The sequence below is a fragment of the Myotis brandtii genome, unplaced genomic scaffold (assembly GCF_000412655.1).
Source record: "Myotis brandtii unplaced genomic scaffold, ASM41265v1 scaffold1441, whole genome shotgun sequence".
Classification (NCBI taxonomy): Eukaryota; Metazoa; Chordata; class Mammalia; order Chiroptera; family Vespertilionidae; genus Myotis; species Myotis brandtii.
The window spans coordinates 117,920-140,288 of record NW_005355164.1 but is presented as its reverse complement, the minus strand read 5'-3'; the positions used below and the strand labels follow the sequence as shown (position 1 = coordinate 140,288).

General features: G+C 41.9%; 1 protein-coding gene across 1 annotated transcript in view; it reads left to right on the top strand.

Annotated features, from left to right (window-relative positions):
* The first annotated feature begins 677 nt into the window (after positions 1–677).
* STAG3 (stromal antigen 3) overlaps positions 678–22,369 on the top strand; it is a 26,350-nt gene continuing 4,658 nt past the window's right edge. The window contains exons 1-28 of the mRNA XM_005861151.2: positions 678–790; positions 2,085–2,187; positions 2,786–2,902; positions 7,902–7,998; positions 9,277–9,353; positions 9,873–10,077; positions 10,502–10,653; positions 13,480–13,553; positions 14,369–14,492; positions 14,973–15,071; positions 15,283–15,362; positions 15,693–15,800; positions 16,062–16,176; positions 16,330–16,435; positions 16,626–16,729; positions 16,974–17,066; positions 17,191–17,280; positions 17,534–17,734; positions 17,854–17,924; positions 18,028–18,115; positions 18,621–18,701; positions 18,784–18,876; positions 19,019–19,187; positions 19,311–19,447; positions 20,186–20,287; positions 21,010–21,158; positions 21,405–21,533; positions 21,633–21,790. Of these exons, the coding sequence (XP_005861213.1) occupies positions 678–790; positions 2,085–2,187; positions 2,786–2,902; positions 7,902–7,998; positions 9,277–9,353; positions 9,873–10,077; positions 10,502–10,653; positions 13,480–13,553; positions 14,369–14,492; positions 14,973–15,071; positions 15,283–15,362; positions 15,693–15,800; positions 16,062–16,176; positions 16,330–16,435; positions 16,626–16,729; positions 16,974–17,066; positions 17,191–17,280; positions 17,534–17,734; positions 17,854–17,924; positions 18,028–18,115; positions 18,621–18,701; positions 18,784–18,876; positions 19,019–19,187; positions 19,311–19,447; positions 20,186–20,287; positions 21,010–21,158; positions 21,405–21,533; positions 21,633–21,790 (3,235 nt within the window). The remainder of the gene's footprint in view (positions 791–2,084; positions 2,188–2,785; positions 2,903–7,901; positions 7,999–9,276; positions 9,354–9,872; positions 10,078–10,501; positions 10,654–13,479; positions 13,554–14,368; positions 14,493–14,972; positions 15,072–15,282; positions 15,363–15,692; positions 15,801–16,061; positions 16,177–16,329; positions 16,436–16,625; positions 16,730–16,973; positions 17,067–17,190; positions 17,281–17,533; positions 17,735–17,853; positions 17,925–18,027; positions 18,116–18,620; positions 18,702–18,783; positions 18,877–19,018; positions 19,188–19,310; positions 19,448–20,185; positions 20,288–21,009; positions 21,159–21,404; positions 21,534–21,632; positions 21,791–22,369) is intronic.

Below are 22,369 nucleotides of genomic sequence, written 5' to 3'. Positions count from 1 at the left end.
TCCCCGCCCGCCCTCCTGTCCCCTTCCTCCTCCATGCCTTAGTGGCCTCTCCCATTTCCAGTACCTGAAAGACTGATAGTCTCGTGAGCGTTTAGAAGGTTCCTCAGCCCAAAGAAACTTACCCCAGGGCGGGTCAGAAGTACCATCAGCTGGAAAAGTAGAGAACGGGAACTTTCCTTTATTCCTTCGGCATTTCTGGCCCTATTCTAATGCCCCCCCCCCCCCCCCCCAATTCGTTAAAAATGTCCCATTCCATTCCGTGTGGAATCAAGTAGTACTAACTTCCTAGAAATGAACGCCTGGGTGCTTTTCGATTTTTATGTGTTTGTTTGTTGCGTGTTTGCTGGTTCACTTGCACCAGGCAGTTTGCGCTTCCAAATCGGGAGTGGGGTCCGCTTTCAGCTGCTCTGGCACGTGCCTTGCTCTGCCCTTGGACAGCGGCTCCAGCCCCCGGCCTGCGTCTGTCTGTCTTTAATGCCCTGGTGCCTTAGGTCAAGACTGTCTATTGTGTGTGTGTCGCGCCCCCCCCCCCAAGTTCCCAGCGGTTCCCTTGGAAAGAAAAGGGGTAGCTGGGAGGGTCGGAGCCATTTTCTCTCTCCTCCTCCTCCAGCGGGACCACCATGCCTACCCTTCGCCCTGCCTCCTCCCGGCGCCATAGCTCCTCCTCCTCAGGCAGCATGTCCTCCCCACTGCAGCGAGCCATGGGAGGTGGACAGAGGAGCCTGTCTGCCTCCAGTTTGTATGTCAATGTGCCCTGGGATGACGGGGACTCGGACCAGACTTCAGAGGGGTGAGTGGAGTTGGCGCAAAAAATTGTTGCCTTGTCTGGCTTTCGCCTGCGTCGGCAGCTCTCCCCTCTGTCGTTTTACCAACGCGATAGTAGAAGGTGCTCTGCTGGTTCACAGCAGCGCCCCCGTCCAGCGCTGCTGGCTGTTTTTATCTGTCCTACATGTTGCAGGCACCGAGAGTAACACATGCTGGTCTGACTCTGTCACCCAGCTCGGCAAACCTTTCTGGAACACGTTTGTATATTCCGCGTGGACAGCCCCTGGTGGAAGCGGGGACGTAGGGGAAGGGGGAGGCGCGAGTTCTTTATTTGTTGCCTGACATGTACTAGGCAACTACCACTTTGCAGTTGGTGTCCTTCAGTGCTTTTATTTGGGGATTTTATATACAGGTCCATCTATCCTTACTTGTTACCATTTTTTAGCTTTTCCTGTGAAGGTTATTTTTTTAATCTTTCCAGAAAAAAACAATCCTATGCAAACATCCGATTTATCCCCAGGTTATTTCAGTTGACTTCCTCCAAATCATTTCTGTTTCTGACAGTACTACTATTGAGAACCAGGTTATATCTATGTTATAAACTTAATGGGAATCAATAAGACATGTGAATTTGTTTCAAGGGGTGGAATTTAACTTCAGGCCCATGTTAATCTCCTGTTTATGTATGAGTAATCTATGACTTCCCAAGCCATGCTCACTTGTCTCCACACAGCAGTGACCCCTCTGCCTGCTTAAGTAAATATCACTTTATTTTCTTACTAGAGGCCCGGTGCACAAAATTTGTGCACATGGGATAAAAATTCCACGTAGGGGGTGTGCAGGTGGGGTCCCTAGGCCTGGCCGGCCTATCGGGGCTGTCTCGCCCAGTCCCAATCAGGGCCTGGGGGCCTCCTGCCACCTGGTGGGGCCTGTCTGACCGGGCCTGCGGACGGGGGGAGGAATGGCGGGGGGTTTGCCAGCCGAGGGAGGTTGGCTCCTGCATTGTCAGTGTGCGTCATAGTGACTGGTCGTAACAGTCGCTGAGGCTTTTATATATACTGGTATAGATTTAGAGACTATTAGTAAAGGGTTTTAGGTCCTCATTCTTCATCGCCATTGCTTTATTCAAGTGAGTTTTCCTTTAAGAATTTGTCCTTACTGGCTAACAGTAAGCTCATGTCTTCCTGAAGAAAATCTGAATATATTTTTCTCATGGAGAAGGGGGTACAGTTAGAAATAAAAAGAAATTATAATTTATTTATCCTTTCCTGTGGAGGAACTGGGGTGTTGTATTTAAGGAGAACCACATTCCCTCATAGGGATAGTGATTCTTTGTCAGCTGATGAAGGCAGTGACTTTGAAGACAGCATGAGACGCAATATGAAGAAGAGAGCAGCAAAACGACCACTCAAAACAACCCCTGTGAGTCAGTCAACTTTTTGTTTTCAAACCTGGTCTGGGAAGCAGCTAAAGAAAATCTCAAAGAGGCTCAGGAGATATGTTTGATGAAAGGACAAGACTTGTTAAAGAGTTTTAAGAGCCTGGCCAGTGTGGTTCAGAGGTAGACCATGGACCCAAGAACCAGGAGGTCACGGTTCGATTCCCGGTCAGGGCACATGCCCAGGTTTCAGGCTTGTTCCACAGTAGGGGGTGTTCAGGAGGCAAGCCGATCAGTGATTCTCTCTCATCATTGATGTTTTTATCTTTCTCTCCCTCTCCCGTCCTCTCTCTGAAGTAAATAAAAACATTAAAAAAAAAGAGTTTTAAGAGACAGAGTAGGAAGAAGGCAACTTTTGAAGAGAAAAGAATAAAAGAGAAGGGTTATTAGGATTCAGAGGAATAAGAATAGGGCTAAGGGGCTTTTTAAGAGAAAAATTTCACAATATAAAAATTATTTCAGATCTAAGCAGTAACTCAAACTCTGCTGTATAATTGGCAGCTTAAGCCTACCTATGTGATGATGAAACCACATGTTAACGTCACTTTTAAAAAATATTCCTTATTTCTTTATACTTATTAGGTGGCAAAATATCCTAAGAAGGGGTCTCGAATGATACGTGGTCATAGCCAGAAAGAATCAGAGCCACCAGCCAGTGATCTCTTTGATGCTGTGAAAGGTGCCAAAAGTGACATGCAGGTAAAACAGTGTCTCACTCTGTTTCTTGATACCACCACACCCTTTGTAGGGTGAAAAGATAAGGACAAGTGTCTACAAACTTGATTTAATGTGGACATTTTAGTGAACATAATCTGTATCAGGAAAGACAGATAAGATCATGAAGTGAAATAAGGGAGACCTTAGATGAGAGAGATTGTTCCTTTCCTAACTATCACAGAGCAGTGAAGCAGGGAGAGGCATTGGATAATCTAGAAAGAGAGCTTGGATATGGGTGGCAACTTGTTCACCCTTATCACTTTTTAGTTTCACTGACAGTTATACCTAATTCCTTTTTCCCCTCCTCACATTTTTTTAAAAATATATTTTATGATTTTTTACAGAGAGGAAGGGAGAGGGATAGAGAGAAACATCAATGTGAAAGCAACATCGATCAGCTGCCTCCTGCACACTCCCTACTGGGGATGTGCCTGCAACCAAGGTATATGCCCTTGACCGGAATGGAACTTGGGACCGTTCAGTCTGCAGGCCGACCCTCTATTCACTGAGCCAAACTGGTTAGAGCTCCTCCTCACATTTTTTTATAGCTGATTATAATTCTGTTATCATCTGAAAGTATATTAAACATTTTTTAAGTATGTAAAAAATTTTAAATGATCACCCAGAACTCCAGCCCTAGCTCAAGAAATGAAATATTAATAGTTCTGTAGAGACCCTTATATATCTTCTACCCTACCCTCACAGTCCCCTCACCACCCAGAGATAACCACTACAGTGAATTTTCTATTAATCATTTCCTTGTCTTTACATTATAGTTTTATCACCAGTAAATGTTCTGTAATTTAAACAAATGAATCATTCTTTATATAGTCTTCTGTGACTTAATTATTTTAATTGTTTGAGATTCATCCATGTTAATATGTAATGTAGATTTTTAGTTTTTAGAAGCTTAACATTTTCAAGCATTGCATTTTTCTATTTATATTTTTGTTATTTATTTCTAATGCTATTGCATTGTAGTTAGAAAATAAGGTCTTTGAAACTTGAAGACTAGCTATATGACAGCATTTAGTCCTTTTTCAGAAACTATTTTACATGTGCTTGAAGGATGTGTGTTCTCCAGTTGTTGGGTCGAGTGTTCTCTTAGGTGAGAATAAAGTGTTAAATGTGATACTGTTTTGATATTTCCACCGTGAGTTTAAGGGGGTTTTGAGGATTGTTTTTTTTTTTTTTTGTCTGTTTGATATATCAATTACAGAGATAATTGTAAAAAGGTGTAAAAAGGTGACTTTTTCAATTACACTCTTTGTATTCATACCCATCTCTGCCTTAAATATTTTGAGGCTTTGTTTTCTGGTAAATCAAACCTTTTATTGTATTACTAGGGGCCCAGTGCATGAATTCGTGCACCTTGAAAGGAACTGTGGGCCATGAGGCTGTGGTGGGCAAAGAGCAGGTCTCAGCCCATCCTCCGTGCCCCTGCCTGGCCCCTCCCGCCACGCCCTCGCTCCCAGTGCCATTCCCACACACTGAGGACGCTGGCCCCGCTTGTATCTGTTGATGGCGCGGAGCTATTGGGGCTGGTGCCAGCAGTAGGTGCAAGCAGGGCTGGTGCTGGCAGCAGGTGCGAGCTGCGGCTACTATCCCAATTGCCCCTCAGTGCTGGCAGTTGCTGCTCACAACTGCTGACGGCACCGAGTGATCAGGACCAGCACTGGGCGCTGGCCCCACTCACCTGTTCCACCATCCCTCCGCGACTGATGCCCACCATGTTCCACATGTGCCTCCTGGTGGTCAGTACACGTCATAGCGGTTGTTTGGTTGTTCTGCTGTTCAGTCTATTTGCATATTAGGGTTTTATATATATAGATATTGACATTCCTTTATCTATAAACATTAAGACAAGAAATTGTTTTGTATTAACATGTTTACATTAGCTTTATTTTATTTATTTTAAAATATATTTTTATTGATTTCAGAGGAAGCGAGAGTGGGAGAGAGAGATAGAAACATCAAGGATGAAAAAGAATCATTGATCAGCTGCTTCTTGCATACCCCCTACTAGGGACTGGGCCCGCAACCCAGGCATGTGCCCTTGACTGGAATCGAACCCAGGACCTTTCAGTCTGCAGGCCGATGCTCTATCCACTGAGCCAAACCAACTAGGGCTAGCTTTATTTATTTATTTATTTTTTAAATATTTGCCTAGTGTTTTTTCTACCTCTTTACCTTCTATGTATGTTTGGAATTGTCTTCTGCATACAGCATATATCTGGATTTAATCCATTCTGTCAATCTCTCCTTTCACAAGAGAGTTTAATTCATTTTTATTTATTGTCCCTACTGATATATTTGAATTTATTTCTACCATTTTATATACTTTCACTTTATCCTGCCTTTCCTCTCTTTTTTCCCCTTTCCTTGCTTGTTTTTGTATTTACATCTTCTACAAATACTTAAGCACATTTTAATTCCAATTGCCCCTTCCAATTTACATGCTAGTGTACAGTGTTTTAGTTGTATCTATTCTTCCTCTCCCAGAAAATGAGACATTACTATTTTATACAATATTTGTTTATATTTACCTACATTTTTATCATTTTCTTTGTTCATCATTCCTTCTAAAATCTCAAATTTTTCATACAGAATCATTCTCTTGTTTTCCAATGTTTATCCCTTAAACTTTCTTTTAGTTTGTTAACAAACTTATTTCTTTGCTTGTATAAAATGTCTTTACTTTATTCTTCAAAGATTCTTTGATGTGTATAGAATTCTAAGATGACATTTTTTCTCTTAGCACATTAAAAATGTTATTCCACTGCCTTCTAACTTCCCTTATTGCTATTGAAAGTCAGCTATCAGTCTAAGTTGGCATTGCTTGTTACAGGGGTCCTCAAACTACGGCCTGCGGGCCACATGCAAATACAAATATTGTATTTGTTCCCATTTTGTTTTTTACTTCAAAATAAGATATGTGCAGTGTGCATAGGAATTTGTTCATAGTTTTTTTTTAAACTATAGTCCAGCCCTCCAACGGTCTGAGGGACAGTGAACTTGCCCCCTGTTTAAAAAGTTTGAGGACCCCTGGCTTATTACAACAATTTGTAAGGATGAAAATGTTCTATATTTTCTCCATTATAATATCCATTAGCCACATATAGATATGGATTTTTTAAATTTTTATTTGATTTAATTTTAATAGCCAGATATGGCTAGAGGCTAATGTATTTGTGCATATCTAATTTGTAAATGTTTTTGTTTGTGTTAAATGCAAATTCTTTGTAAGTGATCTCTTTTTGTTGTGACGGTTTTTAAGATTTTTATTTTTTTGCTTTTGTGTTATGATGTTTTATAGGATGTTTTGTCATGTTTGAGATCCATTAGTGTCCAGGCTCTGAGAACTGGTGTCTTTCAACAACTACAGAAAATTCTTTTCAAATATTGCCTCTTCCTTATTCTATTATCTTCTTCTAGAATTCAAGTAGATACCATTAGAACTTCTCACTATATTCTCCATGTCTCTTAATAGCTCCTTCACTATTTCTGTTGCATTTGGATAATTTCTTTTACTTAATCATCCAGTTTACTCATCTTCTATTCTGCTATGTCCAATTTGCTTTTAATTTATTAATTGAAGTTTTAAATTTTATTATATTTCTCCAGCAAATTTTGTTTGTCCCTTTCAAAATTAATTGTTCTTTGCTTCTACTTTCAAGCTTCTCTTTTATTTCTTTTATCATAGTAAGCCTAATAATTTTATAATCTGATAACTTCAATGTCTAAAGTCTGTTAATATAATTCTGCTGTCTGTTTTTCCTGCTGGTTCTTACTTTCAGTGCCTTGTTTCTTTACTAGGTTTTACTATGATCCACTCATTTTCCATGGAGCTCTGTATGTTGGAATTCTTTAGAGGCCTGGGTTAAAGTTGGGTGTGTTTTTTAAAAATATATTTTTATTGATTTCAGAGAGGAAAAGAGAGCGAGAGAGAGAAGCATCACTGATGAGAGAATCATTGATCGGCTGCCTCCTGCACACCTCCTACTGGGGATGGAGCCCGCAACCTGGGCATGTGCCCTTGACCAGAATCGAACCTGGAACCTTTTAGTACGCAGGCTGACGCTCTCTCCACTGAGCCAAACCAGCTAGGGCTAAAGTTGTTGTGTGTTTTTTTGTTGTTTTTAAAAATAGATTTTATTGATTTTTTACAGAGAAGGGAGAGGGATAGAGAGAAACATCGACGAGAGAGAAACATCGATCAGCTGCCTCCTGCACACTCCCTACTGGGTATGTGCCCGCAACCAAGGTACATGCCCTTGACCAGAATCAAACCTGGGACCCTTGAGTCCACAGGCCGACACTCTATCCACTGAGCCAAACCAGTTAGGGCTAAAGTTGGGTTTTTAAGAGAGGAATCTGCATTTAACTGGGGACACTCCAGAATCACTTTTAATTAAATTCTCTGATTGAGATTATTCTGATAATATAGATAGTATGAATATGGACTGAAAATCTAGATCTGAGAGCTGGTTTATGGTTATGAATTCTCAAGGGACAGTTATTTTTTCTCTCCACCTCACACTAAGGTCATAGCTGGCTAGTTTTCTTGTCTTCTTCTGACCTGTAGGTTTATTTCTCATTCTTGCTTTCATAAGGATGTGACTCTTTGCAGGACTTAGCTTTATGCAGGAGCCTCCTTTTTGAACTACTTTTCTTGGAAAGTGCTTAGTTTCAATCTCCTATGCTCTGATTTCCATGTAGCCCCCTGGACAGAAAGTCAGGATTCTCAGGGTTTAATAGAAACCTCCAGGGCAACAGTCAGTTTGCTTATCTCTAAGGATTGCTACCTTCACTTTATTTTTAGCCATATGGAATTTCACCTTTCATTCCAATTCAGCAATAAATTTTAAAAGACTTTTAAAAAATTCAATCAGAAATTTAGATGCTTCACTTGGGAAGATCACACAGGACTTGTAGTCTGTCATAGTGCCCAAAATATAAATCATCCATATTGTTTTCCTAGTCTTTGGTGGATGAGTGGCTGGAGAGCTACAAGCAAAACCAGGATTCAGGATTCCTGGAGCTCATTAACTTTTTTATCCGATCTTGTGGCTGTAAAGGTGAGGAAACTCCTATCCCTTTCTGGTTTCTAGTCTTCTGCTCCTGTGTTATGAAACTTCCATTTAGAGGAGTAGGATTAGGCATTTCCTAAATGAAGAAAGAAGGTTAAAGCATAAGAAAAGTTTCACTTATTTAACTATATTGTTAACTGGTAAATAGAGATCCAGTAGGGAACTATATTGGTTTGGAGACAAGACCTTTTGTGGAAAAATAATTAATCATACTAATATTCACAAATTAAAATGGTCCCATCAGATATCTTTTAGTCTTCCTCTCTCTAGATGAAATATTATTTATTTATTTTTGTTAATCCTTGCCAGAGGATATTTTTCCATTGATTTTTAGGGAGAGTGGAAGAGAGAGCGAAAGACAGAGAGAGAAAGAAACATCCATGTGAGAGACACATCAATTGGTTGCCTCCTGCACGAGCCCCGACCAGGGCCTGGGTTGGGAAGGAGCTTGCAAACAAAATACATGCCCTTGACCGGATCAAACCCAGGACCATTCAGTCCTCAGGCTGACGTTCTATCCAAAGCCAAACTGGCTAGGGCTTATTTTCTTATTCCTATTTCTCAGCCACTTCAGAGCATATTTCTTCACTGAAGCTATGGGCCACCAGAGGCCTTGACCTAATTTATTGGGCCAGGTAGTCTTAGGCATGTTGTATTATAAGAATCCAGAATCTGTTTTTTGGGGGTGGGGGCAGAGAGGAGGGGAAATTTTTTATAACTGCAGTTTTCCACTGCTTGATTCCTTTGGGTTTTCTAGAATGGTTGCCTTATAGCAGATACACAGTTAGATCAGTGATTCCCAAAGTGGGCGCTACCGCCCCCTGGTGGGCGCTGCAGCGATCCAGGGGGGGGCGGTGATGGCCACAGGTGCATTTGTTTTAACTTTTTTTTGTATTACCTTTCTATTCTGAGTTCAATAAATAGTTTCATAATTTCAAACTTCAATGTTTCTAATTTACACCTTTCTTTACTATATTTTACGAAAAAGGTAGAAACATTAATACATATATCTTTCTGTTTAATTGCTATTAAAATTTTTAAAAAATTAATTTCCAGGGGGCGCTGAGTAATATTTTTTCTGGAAAGGGGGCGGTAGGCCAAATAAGTTTGGGAACCACTGAGTTAGATGATAGCAGATTTGGGTCTTCTGATTCCCCACCTAAGTTCTTTTCAATATATTCCCTAGCGCATCTTCAGATGTATATATAAATAGTCATGGTGTTCAGTTATTTTCCTTGTAAATACCTCATTTCTTCCATTCCTTAGGCACTGTGACCCTTGAGATGTTCAAGAAGATGTCCAACTCGGAGATCATCCGGCACCTAACAGAACAGTTTAATGAGGTGGAAAGAGAAGGCCAAGATCATTATGCCACTCATTTCAAAGCACAAGACTCATTATCCCCTTCTTTCGATTCTGGGAAATGTGATAGCTTTTAGAAGTTCAATCTTGTGGGGTCAAAAGGGATCCATAGATATTATCTGAATATGCCTCTAGATTTGAGAAAGCAGGAAATGAGGTATAACAGAGATAATATATTTACTATACATTGGATTTTTAAAAAGATGCTTTTATTGATTTTTAAAGAGAGATAGAAATATTGATGAGAAGGAAAAAAATGAAAGAAATATCAATGAGAGAGAAACATTGATCAGCTGCCTCCTGTGGGCCCCCTACTGGGGATCGAACCCACAACCCCAGGCATGTGCCCTGAGAATCGAACTAGAACCTCTTGGTGCATGGGTCGCTGCTCAACCACTAAGCTACACTGACCTGACTATACATTGGATTTTGGCATCCGACGTCCCTATGGCTTCATAAACCTGGTAATAAAGTTCCCATTCTTTTCAAACCCTCTGTAGGACTCAGGAGACTATCCTCTGACAGCTCCAGGTCCATCCTGGAAGAAGTTCCAGGGTAGTTTCTGTGAATTTGTGAGAACATTGGTCTATCAGTGCCAATATAGCCTGCTTTATGATGGCTTCCCAATGGATAACCTCATCTCCCTGCTCACTGGCCTGTCAGACTCCCAAGTCCGCGCCTTTCGTCACACTAGTACCCTAGCTGGTGAGCACTCATTTTACTCTATAAATGTTCTCCTGTGGATTGTTAGGACTTTCTTCTGTTCTCCAGTCTTGGATCTTCTTTTGTACTTGCATCTTAGCTCTTTATTTCAAGGCCATGCTTCTTTTATCCCAATTCCAATTTAGTTTCTCACTAGTGGAGTTGTACAAAAGGGTGGAACACAGTGACCATTTCCAGCTTTATTATGTTTCTCATAACTTACTACTGGGAATATGCTGAGTATTTTAAAAAGCCAAATAGGGTTAGGGAGAAAGAAAAGTCCACTCTAGAATAGTCTTGGGATTTGAGGGCCACGCTGCTCTAGTTTTTCATTTTCACTGCTTTTTATTCCCTTATTTTTTTTAACCTACCCTCTCTCCCCCGACTTAAGTAATGACTGCCTTATCTTGTTTTTCCTGACTCAAAGCCATGAAGCTAATGACCTCTCTGGTAAGAGTAGCCCTCCAACTGAGTTTGCACAGAGACAACAGTCAGCGTCAGTATGAGGCTGAACGAAATAAGGGTCCAGCACAGAGAGCACCTGAGCGGCTGGAGAGCCTGTTAGAGAAACGCAGAGAGGTGAGAAGCGTTCCCTGCCTTTTCCCTCCCTCTCTTCCATCTTTCATTCACTGTTGCCACAGCCCGCCTTATCAGTCCCCAAGCGCTTTTCTCTTGGAAGGCACAGGTCCCCAAGCACCCTTTCAGATCATAAATAATGGAGACTGGCAATAGTTTAATAGACCCATCCTGTCAGAGGTCATTGCATGCTCATTTTGTTTCTGGGATGTGGGCTCAATTAGTATCATTTCTAATTTAGAGTAAATTTTAGAATTCTCTATAATTCCACTTTTGCTCAGTTTCCTTTGTCTGCATTCATTATCAGAAGTATTTGGGTGTTGTGCCTACATATCATGCAAGGAGTTAAGTTCTTGTCAAGTATACAATAAACAGGTCACCACAAGATTACTAAGGCCAACCACTGATATGGAGGAGCCAAGTTTTTAAAGAATGGAAAGGGTACAGGCCTTTCAGTAACTCCTGAGTTTAAATTCTGTTCCAGTTAGTTACTAGCTCCATGGTCTTGTGTAACACCTCTAAGTTTCAGTTCCTTTTCTTTAAAAAGGATATAATTCTACCTTTTAATGAAGATTAAATGAGATAAGTAAGTTGCCTAGCCTGGCACTTAAAAAAGACCACTGGAGGACATAAGCCCTAACAGAATCTTTAACACTGATTAAACCTTTAAACAGCTGTAGCCATTATGAGATTAGACACTGATCCCCTGCCACATACACACACACTCCCTTGGTATCTGAGACTTCCCCACCATGAGGTGGTAGAACTCACCAGTATAACTATACCAATTGATCATTTTCCCAACCCTGCCAAAGATTTCATCTGTGCTAAATCATTAGAGAGGGAACCTTTTTATTTCCCTCATTCTTTCTTTCAGCTTTCACTGTGAGTATGCTCTTAAATCTTGTATGTATTAGTTCTATCTCAAATCTTAGGCACGTTGTATTATAAGAATACACTAGTGTCTTTTTTTTTAAAATATATTTTATTGATTTTTTACAGAGAGGAAAGGAGAGAGATAGAGAGTTAGAAACATCGATGAGAGAGAAACATCGATCAGCTGCCTCCTGCACATCCCCCACTGGGGATGTGCCCGCAACCCAGGTACATGCCCCTGACCGGAATCGAACCCGGGACCTTTCAGTCCGCAGGCGACGCTCTATCCACTGAGCCAAACCGGTTTCGGCGTGTCTTTTTCTTTTTACTTCTCTATGCTCTTGCTTCATCAAGTATCCCCCTTTTTGTCTTTAATCTCTTTCTCCGCACCGTTTCTTCTCTCCACTTATATGTAGCCCTTGAATCATTCTTTCATTCTACTCTTCTTGAGAAAGTATTTCCTAACTTTATCTTTATATCCACCTAAATCCATTTTGCTGCCTAGCTTCCATTCTCATTTTTCTCAAACCAGTGACTTTCTAATCCCTATAGCCAATGACCTTTTCTCAATCTCCCTTTTCCAAACTTCTATATAATTTGGTACTGATGATCTACCTTTCCTCCTTCCCCCCTCCCTCTCCTTTTTCTTTTAAATTTGAAATTTTCAAAAATTCAGAAAAATAGAGACACTGCTAGAACAAACACTATATACAAATTATCTAGACTTAACAACTAATATTTGCTCATTTGTTTTTTTTACTATTTTATGTAAATTGTGGACATACTGGTATTTCTACCTAAAGACTTAAATATATCTTCTAAAAGATGACATAGTTATACATAATTCCAATACCATTTTCACATCCAAAAATACTAACAGTGATTCCCTAATAGATTCTAATTCCAATTTATATTAAAATTCCCCCATGTGTTCCCCAAATGGTTTTTATATTTGATTAGCTATAACCATGATTTAATTAAGAACTATGTGTTACTTTTGGTTGTTATGTGTCTTAAGTCTCTTTTAATCTTAAACAGAACCTTTGCCTCTCCCCATTTTCCTACAGTATACATATTGACTTATTGAAGAGCTAGTGTTAGTTATCTTAAAGGATGTTCTTTTATAGTTCTGATACCCTGTAATCCTTGTAATTCTCCTTATAATTCTTTTTCTTTGGTATCTATTATTCGTCAGTCTAGGTTTCCTTAATAGTAGCACTATTGACATTTGCAGGGGCTGTCCTGATATTGCAGGATGCTTAACAGCATCCCTGATTTCTAGCACTAGATGGCAATAGTAACCCCCAGTTGTGACAACCAAATATGTCTTCCAACATTGCTAAATGCCCCTGGGGAGGGCCTCCAGTTGAGAACCATTGATTTAAATTTACAGGTGGGGAACCTTTTTTCTGCCAAGGGCCATTTGGATATTTATAACATCATTTATAGCCATACAAAATTATCAACTTAAAAATTAGCTTGCTATATTTAGTCAAACAATTAACTCACCCCTAATGCCTTGGTAGGCAAGACCAAATGATTTCCTGGCCTTATACGGCCGGACTTTCCCCACCCCTGATGTAATCTCTTCCTTCTCTTTTTTTGCTACTTCCACATCTTCTGTCAAACAAACTACATTTACTAAAATTTCATTTTCTCACTTGTTGTTAGTCAAAAACATGTAACTACCAGCTAGGGCCTCTGAAAAGCCAAAGATGGTAAAAATAGCCAGGTGCAGAGGGGGATACTACTGTTTCCAAACATAAGCCTCTGAGGTAGCAGTTGACTATACAGTTTCTTCCAGAATTAGGTTTAAAAGGAACATAAGATACCAAGGTTCAGACTGTTCTGTAATGAATAGAAAATAGGTGTAAGCCATACTTTTAAAATATTTTTGTGGCCTTATATTGCTGGTGTACAAGAGAAATTGACCTGTTCCTTCCTGTCCTCCAGTTCCAAGAGCACCAACAGGAGATTGAGGGGATGATGAATGCCCTCTTCAGAGGTGTCTTTGTACATCGGTACAGGTAGGTGAATGGGCTCTTCTCGTTGAAGCAGCTGGTCCTTGGTTAGAGAGTCTGTAGAAGTAACAAGGCCCCCTCCTTAACTCAGAATTATTTGTTTAGTCTTAGAACTAATGCAGCTAGAGCAAAAACTAACAGATATGTTAGATTAGTAAGGTTTAGTTTATCCCCATCTACAAAGGATCTTATAAGCTCTTCTGGGAAAGAAAATAAGGGGATAGGGCTTTGCTGAATATTCTGCTCCAACTTTATCCAATACCTTCCTTGTCTCCCATGTCCTGGGGCTAGAGACTTGAGAGGATAAGAGCAGAGAGAGAAAAGGCAGGGATTTTCTGAGGATATACAGCTTGGCAAGCCTTTTCCAACCCCAGCCTGCTGTTTCACTATGCTAAAGGTGGGGAGTTTTATACTGTTTAAAGGCGGGTAGAATTAAGTAAAAAAAAAAAATTCATCTGTATTTTTCTCTCACTCTTATCTAGATTTTAGCCTGTACCTTTTCAGAACCCTTTAGCTAATTTAATCTTTTCTTGAAGTGGAGGTAAAACACACACACACTATTTGGCCAATGGTTAAATTAACTTCCAAAATCAGTTTTTAAAGGGGGCAGGGAGGATAAGATCAACTATTTTATGGGCTGGTAACAGAAGGAAAATGTTTACTTTTTATCTATCATATTTACATCGGGAAGAGTTAATGAAAGGCATGGTACATGGTGTTTAGTCATGAAAATAAATTCTATGACAGGGAGATTATCTGGTATGATGGAAAGTGAATTTGGAGAGAAGGTGATAAGGGACAATTTATCTCTCTATGCCTAGGGATGTCCTTCCTGAGATTCGTGCTATCTGTATCGAGGAGCTCGGGTCTTGGATGCAAAGCTACAGTAGCTCTTTCCTCACTGATAGCTATTTAAAATATATTGGCTGGACCCTGCATGATAAGGTGAGAATTGAGTCAGTTGCCTTTCCTCTATTCCCCTCATTCTTTTCCCTGCCCTAGGACACTTCAGTTTTTCCTAGTCCTGCCACTTAGGTGTCTCACTAGTCATCGGTGACCAACCCATCAAGGCCCTGAACCTTGTATTGAGGAAGTAGGATAAGAAGGGAGAAAGACCTATCCAAGGAATAAAACACCGCAAAACCAGAGTAAAGGGGAGAAAGTAAAGAACGTTATTGATGGGTTGGTAATGCAGGTGCTAGGATGATAACCAGAGATCCTTCTCATTATGATTGCTGGATTCTGCTGTGATCCTTTTATTTTTTAAATAATAAGATAGCTGTTCATTGTCTTTTAGGTACCTCAGAATCCTTGGTATAGAGGACACTGAGGCTCAGAATGAGTAATTTGAGGCAGGGGGAAATACAGAGGCCCAGTGAGGATGAGTAGAGGAGTAGTCAGTCATACTTCCATTTTCCTCAATAGCATCGAGAGGTTCGTCTGAAATGCCTGAAGGCTCTCAAAGGGTTGTACAGCAACCGGGACTTGACCGCACGCCTAGAGCTCTTTACCAGCCGCTTCAAGGTGAAATTGGGACAGTGCTTGTGTGCTTGATTCCTTCCTGTGGCTCATTTCCCCACCTCATCTTTCTGTTTCTGTTGCTTAGATATGCTCGTATCTGTAGCTATCCCAGCATCTGCTTCTACTCTCTTTCTTTAGGAATCTCAAATTCTAAAAGAACATGATTTGGGGGGTGGATACAGTGAGGTTTCGATCAATGTTTTCCTTCTTGCAGGACCGAATGGTTTCCATGGTCATGGACCGAGAGTACGATGTGGCAGTGGAGGCTGTCAGATTGCTAATACTTATCCTTAAGTGAGTCCTGGGAAGTGGGGAAGCAAGCATCTCAGACTCTTTCCTTTCCATCATCAGACAGGTCTTTCCAGGGTACTGTCCCTCCATCTAGCATAGGTTGACTCTTCCTTATGTGCAAGTTAAAAGACATAGATCATTTCTAAGTTGCAAGAACTCCAGGGGGAAATTTTTCTATCTTCTCTCTCTCCATACTCCTCTGACTTCCACACTTCATTTAAAAGTACTTTGTGAGTTAATACTCATTGTTTTTGCATCTTTTTGTTTCTATCCTTAGTTGTGCTAGAAGACTACATCCATATCCATCTGCTTTTTCTCCTTTGCTCTTGACAGGAACATGGAAGGGGTGCTGACAGATGCAGACTGTGAGAGCATCTACCCTGTTGTGTACGCCTCTAACCGAGCCCTGGCCTCTGCTGCGGGGGAGTTTCTGTATTGGAAGTGAGTGGGGCTCCTTTCATGTGTTTCTTTAACACCATCCTCTGTTGTTTTCTCTCCCTCACCTGCTGCTGTTCTTGCTAAGAATGCCCCATACCTATTAAAGTCTCTCTCAGAGTCTTTTTCCCTCTCAACTCCTTAGGGCTTTCCTTAGGTCTGCACCTCTTTTCTTTTCATACCTCTCCTTGGTTTACTAGTATTTCTTCCCTCTATGGTGATTATTTCTTCCCATGCTGTGCCTTTTCCTTGTGTCCATTCAACCAGGCTCTTCTACCCTGAATATGAGACAAGAACAGTGAGTGGGAGAGAGCGACGCCGAAGTCCACACGCCCAGAGGACTTTCTTCCACCTTCTGCTGTCCTTCTTTGTGGAGAGTGAGGTGATGTATAGGAAGGAGCTGTTTGGCTGTTGTGCATAAGAGCTTCAGATAGAGAAGGATGGGAGCTGGCACCATAGGAAGAAGGGACATGGTGCCACTTCTTAGAGTTTTATAATGTAGCTTCAGTAGCTTAATGTATACCTTCTTCCACAGCTCCATGACCATGCTGCTTACTTAGTAGACAGCCTGTGGGACTGTGCAGGGTCTCAGCTGAAGGACTGGGAGAGTCTGACAAGCTTGCTGCTGGAGAAGGACCAGAGTTCGTATCATATGGTAGCCAGGGGTGGAGGGTACCTTTCACCTCCTAGTAGGAAACCAAGAGATATTTCTTTCTTGTATTGTAAAAGGCAGAGGTGTAATGGGCAGTGGCGGCACAGTGGTGGGGGAAGACGCGGAGATGGAAGGTGCCTAATCTATGATTCTGTGTTTTCATCCTCCTGCCAACCCAGACCTGGGCGATGTGCAGGAGAGCACGCTGATAGAAATCCTTGTGTCCAGTGTTCGGCAAGCTTCAGAGGGTCACCCGCCTGTGGGACGGGTCACTGGGAGGAAGGTATGGCATGAGGGGTGGAGTGGGTTGATTGGCAGTATTACATCCAGACAGGTATTATCCATCTTTATCCTTTCTCTGCCCCTCAAAGAATTCCATTTCCAGAAAAAAAAAATCTGAAGGGAGCTGAATTCTCTTTTCCTTCCTAAATAGATAAGATTGTGGGGAGGAGAGAGACACATACATGCCCTCTGGACCCAGTGTTTCTCCACATCTTTCCCACATCCCCAAACGACTCTGATTCCAGGGCTTAACCCCTAAAGAACGTAAGATTCAAGCGGATGACAAGGTGAAGCTGACTGAGCACCTCATTCCCCTGTTACCTCAGCTCCTGGCCAAGGTAGAACTGCCCCACTGTCAGCATCTGGGGATGACAGGGTGGAAAGAAAATGGTCTCTCGCGAGGAAAAGAAGTAAGAATTAACAACATATTAGTTAATAAGTTGGTCTCCCTCTCAATCACAGTTCTCAGCTGATGCAGAGAAGGTTGCTCCCCTGCTCCAGCTTCTTAACTACTTTGACCTCAACATCTATTGCACCAGGCGCTTAGAGAAGGTGAGGAGGAAGATGTATTTCCTCTACCTTGCTGCTTCCCTGTTAGGGCCAAAGGTTCTACTGCTAGTATCTGGTTCTTTTCAAAAAGCCTGGGCTTCAGAAAAAATCAGTCTTCCCTTTCTTAGGTATCTTGTCTTTGAAGTTTAATACTTTCAACTCAATTTCTTACCTCCCTCAGCTATACTCCCCTCCAGAAGAGTGGTCCTTCCCAACTTTCTAACAGCACTAGCTTCTGCCCCCTTTTTTCTCTCAGCACCTGGAGCTGTTTTTACAGCAACTCCAGGAGGTCGTGGTGAAGCACGCAGACCCAGCAGTGCTTGAGGCTGGAGCTCATGCCCTCTATCTGCTCTGTAATCCTGAGTTCACATTCTTTGGCCGAGTGGACTTCTCCCGCAGCCAACTAGTGGATCTGCTCACTGACCGTTTCCAGCAAGAACTTGAAGAGCTGCTGCAGGTAGGAGTGGACTGAATGACAGGACACACCACACTCAGGTGGGAGCGGGCCACAGACAGGGAAACTGGATCAGTGAGTTCTTGGGGAAAATCCAGTTGTGGACCTTCTTTCGTCCTCAGTCGTCCTTCCTAGATGAGGATGAGGTATACAGTCTGGCAGCGACTATGAAGCGCCTCTCTGCCTTCTACAAGTGAGCCTCTTCCTTCCTCTTCAATTTATTCTGTTTTCTACGGAGTTGACTCTTCTTGTTCTGTTCTGGTATAACATTTCCCTTTTCTTCTTTCTCCCTCAAGTGCTCATGACCTAACTCGATGGGAGCTCTATGAGCCATGCTACCGACTCCTCCGGAAGGCTGTGGACACAGGAGCAGTTCCTCGCCAGGCAAGTAGACAAGTTGGAGATGTGGAGGCAGAGAGGAGTTTTTAAGGGCCCCATCTCTTAAAAATTCCCTCAGGAAATTCCAGTTCCAGAGATGTGGATTAGACCACAAAGGAGGAAGATCACATGTGCATTGTCCTTCCATTTCACTCTTGGAAGGTGTACTGTACTTTCCAGTGCCTAAAAACAGCTATCCTTTCCGTTTCCTGAGAGTCAAGGATAATACTGAGAGATTATAAAAGATTCAAATAAATTAGGGAGAGGTGACATTTTTACTCAGGATAATAATATCCGAAGATTGTCTGAAACCACTTCTTTTCTACCAAAAAAGGAATTGGATCTCCCCTAATCTCATTTTTTCTCTTCCTTCCCCCTTTTGCCTCTTTTTACTGCTTTGTGTGTACCTCTTCCTTCTCTCTCTCCCTTCCTTACTCTATCTCTCCCCCTCCCTACCTTCCCCTTACTCTCCTGACCCATCCCTCATTTTTGTAACATTTGGTTGTTACAGGTGATCCTGCCAGCCTTGACTCTTGTCTATTTTTCCATTCTCTGGACACTAACCCACCTTTCTGGATCAGGTGCTTCCCAGGTGAATATGGGTCTGAGTAGGGGGAATGGGAATGAAGGAGCCTGTGTCTTCATTCTTTCCCCTGAAGCCACTGTCTCCACAGAAACAGCTATTGACTTTGAAGGGCAGGATGGTAGCCTTCTGTGAACTCTGCCAGAGCTGCCTCTCAGATGTGGATCCTGAGATCCAGGAACAGGTGAGCATTTAATCAAGTGGAACCAAGGAGACAAGTCTTTCCATGGTTTGAGGAATCCCTTTCTAAGGAGAAATTAGTTGTGTAATTTTGATCTTGATCAATGTTTTGTCCTTTTTAAGCATTCTTTTTTCCCCCCTAACAGGCTTTTGTCTTATTAAGTGATATACTCATCATCTTCAGCCCTCAGATGATTGTGGGGGGACGCGATTTCCTTAGGCCCCTTGTCTTTCTTCCTGAAGCCACTCTCCAGTCTGAGCTAGCCAGCTTCCTCATGGACCACGTCTTCATCCAGCCTGGAGAAATGGTCAAGGGTACAGGGATTCTTTACTTGGGGCTCAGGAAGGGTCTAGGGCTTGGGCCTGCCTCAGGCAAATAGGACAAGAGGCCTAAATCTGTGATTCTGATATTTCCATTCTGTATTTGATATGAGCCAGATCATTCCCAGGAGGATCATTTACAGATAGAGCAACTGCATCAGCGGCGCCGCCTCCTGGCTGGGTTCTGCAAGCTGTTGCTTTTTGGGGTGTTGGAAATGGATGCAGCCTCAGATGTTTTCAAACACTATAACAAGGTACAATGAGGCACCAAGCTGATCACAGGCATGAATGCAGACACTGTAGCATTACAGAAAGGAGAGTGGGAGAGATTGTGGTATCATGGTTAAGGGAGAAGTAGGAGGGAAAGGGCAACAGGAGTTTAGAATAAAGGAACAAAGAAAAGAGACTTCATAGTAAATAATTATGGGGGGAAGGTATTTGGGAGGAAGAAATTCATTGGAGGGGACATATCCATTTCTGTGAACCCAATCTATGGAATGGGGTAATCTAGGAAGGAAAACAAAGAATGGAAGAGGGATCAATTTTCACATGATATCTAGATGTGGATCTCAAGTTTCCTCAACCCACCATTGCATTGATTTCTGTTTAGTGAGTATCTATGTGCCAAACACTAAGAGCAAAGCCGTGAACAGAATAGACAAAGTTCCTTGTTCATGGAGCTTCTCGTCTAGTAGTGTGAGAAAAATAGTAAAGACTTAAATGCTGGATAAGAATACGCACTAGCAGGCTTACTATTCTCCAAGAAAGGGGCTCAGAGCAGAGTTTCTTCCCTTATTTATTTGCCTAAACTCTGATTTATTTGGGGTTTTACACCTCTTGGCTAGAGATAAGGTCTAGTCTAAGTTGTTTTATACGTAGATTTATGTTTCCCTACCTAATTGACTTTTGGAAGGAGACATAATTAGGAATGTGAAGAAGAAATGGTCTTCTCTTGTAGTCAAACACTATCTTCTCCATTTCCTCTCCCTCAGTTTTACAGTGACTATGGTGACATTATCAAGGAAACATTAACTAGAGCAAGGCAGATTGACCGAAGTCATTGTTCCCGAATCCTGCTGCTGAGCCTGAAGCAGGTACTTCCTTCTGCCTAGAGTGCCCAAAACTATGACATGCCCTTCCTATAGGATACAGATTCTCTGTCCACCCCCACCCAGCCCTTTAGGATAGGAAATCCTTAAGAGCAGGAACTTTCTGATTTATTTTCACTATTGCTTTAACATGAAGGTCTCCTTCATAACTACTAGACACATAGAAAGTTTTTCTTTTTTAATCCTCACCCAAGGATAATTTTATTGCTTTTAGAGAAAGAGAAACATCAATGTGAGAGAGAAACATTGATCAATTGCCTCCACAGTGCACCCCGACGGGGGATCGAACCCAAAACCTTTTGTTGCAAAGGACAATGCTCCAACTAACTGAGCCGCTCGGCTAGAGCTGAAAGTATTTTTTAACTGACAGGCAGCTTCCACCCTAACTCAATAGAAATTTAACTATTAGTTGGGACTTAGGAGTAACAATAATAAAGTGATAGGGAATTTCTAATTTTTTTAACCTGTTCTCTTTAACCTCCTTTGGTTGGTACAGACAATTTTATTTATTGTTATAGAGCAGGGGTGAAGGCTCTCTCTGCTGCAGGGGTCAGGAGTAGGGATAGTGTCTGGGAGGAAAGAAAGAGTAAATGTAAATGACAACATCCAAAGCCCTTTAGAATTTCTAGGCAAAGAAGGGAATGCTCTATTTCTCTATTTCCACCTGTTCCTCCATTTCCCAAATGTATCCTGTCTCCTGGACACAGTTGTACACAGAACTGCTACAGGAACATGGGCCCCAGGGCCTGAATGAGCTTCCAGCCTTCATTGAGATGAGGGACCTAGCACGGAGGTTTGCCTTGAGCTTTGGACCCCAGCAGCTACAGAACCGTGACCTTGTGGTCATGCTACACAAGTAAGCCAGTATTAGTTGGAAGTCAGTGCTCTTGAATATTCCTAAGAGGGCTAACCCAAAGCCTTTATAAGGGAGAGCTGGGAGTAAGGTCCTGGAGGGAGGATAAGCACATTGAGAAGGAGCAATCGAGTTGGTAGATGGGTAGCTGTGGGAGACAAGCTGGGGACAGGAGGAGGGTATACTTGGACAGCTCTGCGATAGAAGTGGGAAGGGACTATCTTCCTAAAATAATTCTGCTCATCCAAGGGAAGGCATCAAGTTTTCCTTATCTGAGCTTCCTCCAGCTGGCTCCTCCGGTCAGCCTCCAAATCTAGCATTCCTGGAGCTCCTTTCAGAGTTTTCCCCCCGACTTTTTCATCAGGACAAGCAGCTACTGTAAGTTATGGATGAGTGGATAAAGAAGTGGATTAGGGAAGAAGGGGATGGTGAGGGCCCAGTGATCACTTCAGCTTCTTCATCCCACCCCTTGCTTAGACTGTCCTACCTGGAAAAGTGTCTGCAGCGTGTCTCCCAGGCACCCAGCCACCCCTGGGGTTCAGTCACCACTTACTGCCACTCCCTCAGCCCTGTAGAGAACACAACAGAGGGCAGCCCTCAGGGCTACCCCCACTCCAAGAAGAGGCGCATTGAAGGTAAAGTGCAGTGTGTGTATGCTGTGTGTATAGATATCAGGTTCCCCAGCACTACTTCCTTTATTGCCACAACCTGGATAAGAAGCATATGGTCTTTAGCCTCCTTCAAACTATTGCCTTTGGTTAAATAAAAAATATTTCATTGAACATTTACTATCATTAAGGGTACTAATTTTTATCAGGGTCTATTTAGCCAACTGAAAATAGCAAACCTCTATGAAAAATCAATTAGAAAGTAATGATGAAACCAAAGATTGAACTAAGAAATCTGTACATTTGCAGTGCCCTTTCCTAACATCTTTTATTCTGTTATTTTACAAATTTCAAATATTTTTACACAACTTTCATGATTTTTTACCTTCAGATCACTACTTATCATATAATTTACCTAAGGCTTTTTCTTTAAACTGATTTTCTTATATAGTCTCATCTTAAGTGATATCCTAGAAATCACAAGTTTGGTGTGCTAGTATGTTTTCTAGTGTACATTTAAAAATATTAGTCATCATTGATTGGACTGTCGGGCCTTGGAGGGAAGGTAGGGGAGGGTGGGGGTAAGGGGGAGAGATCAACCAAAGG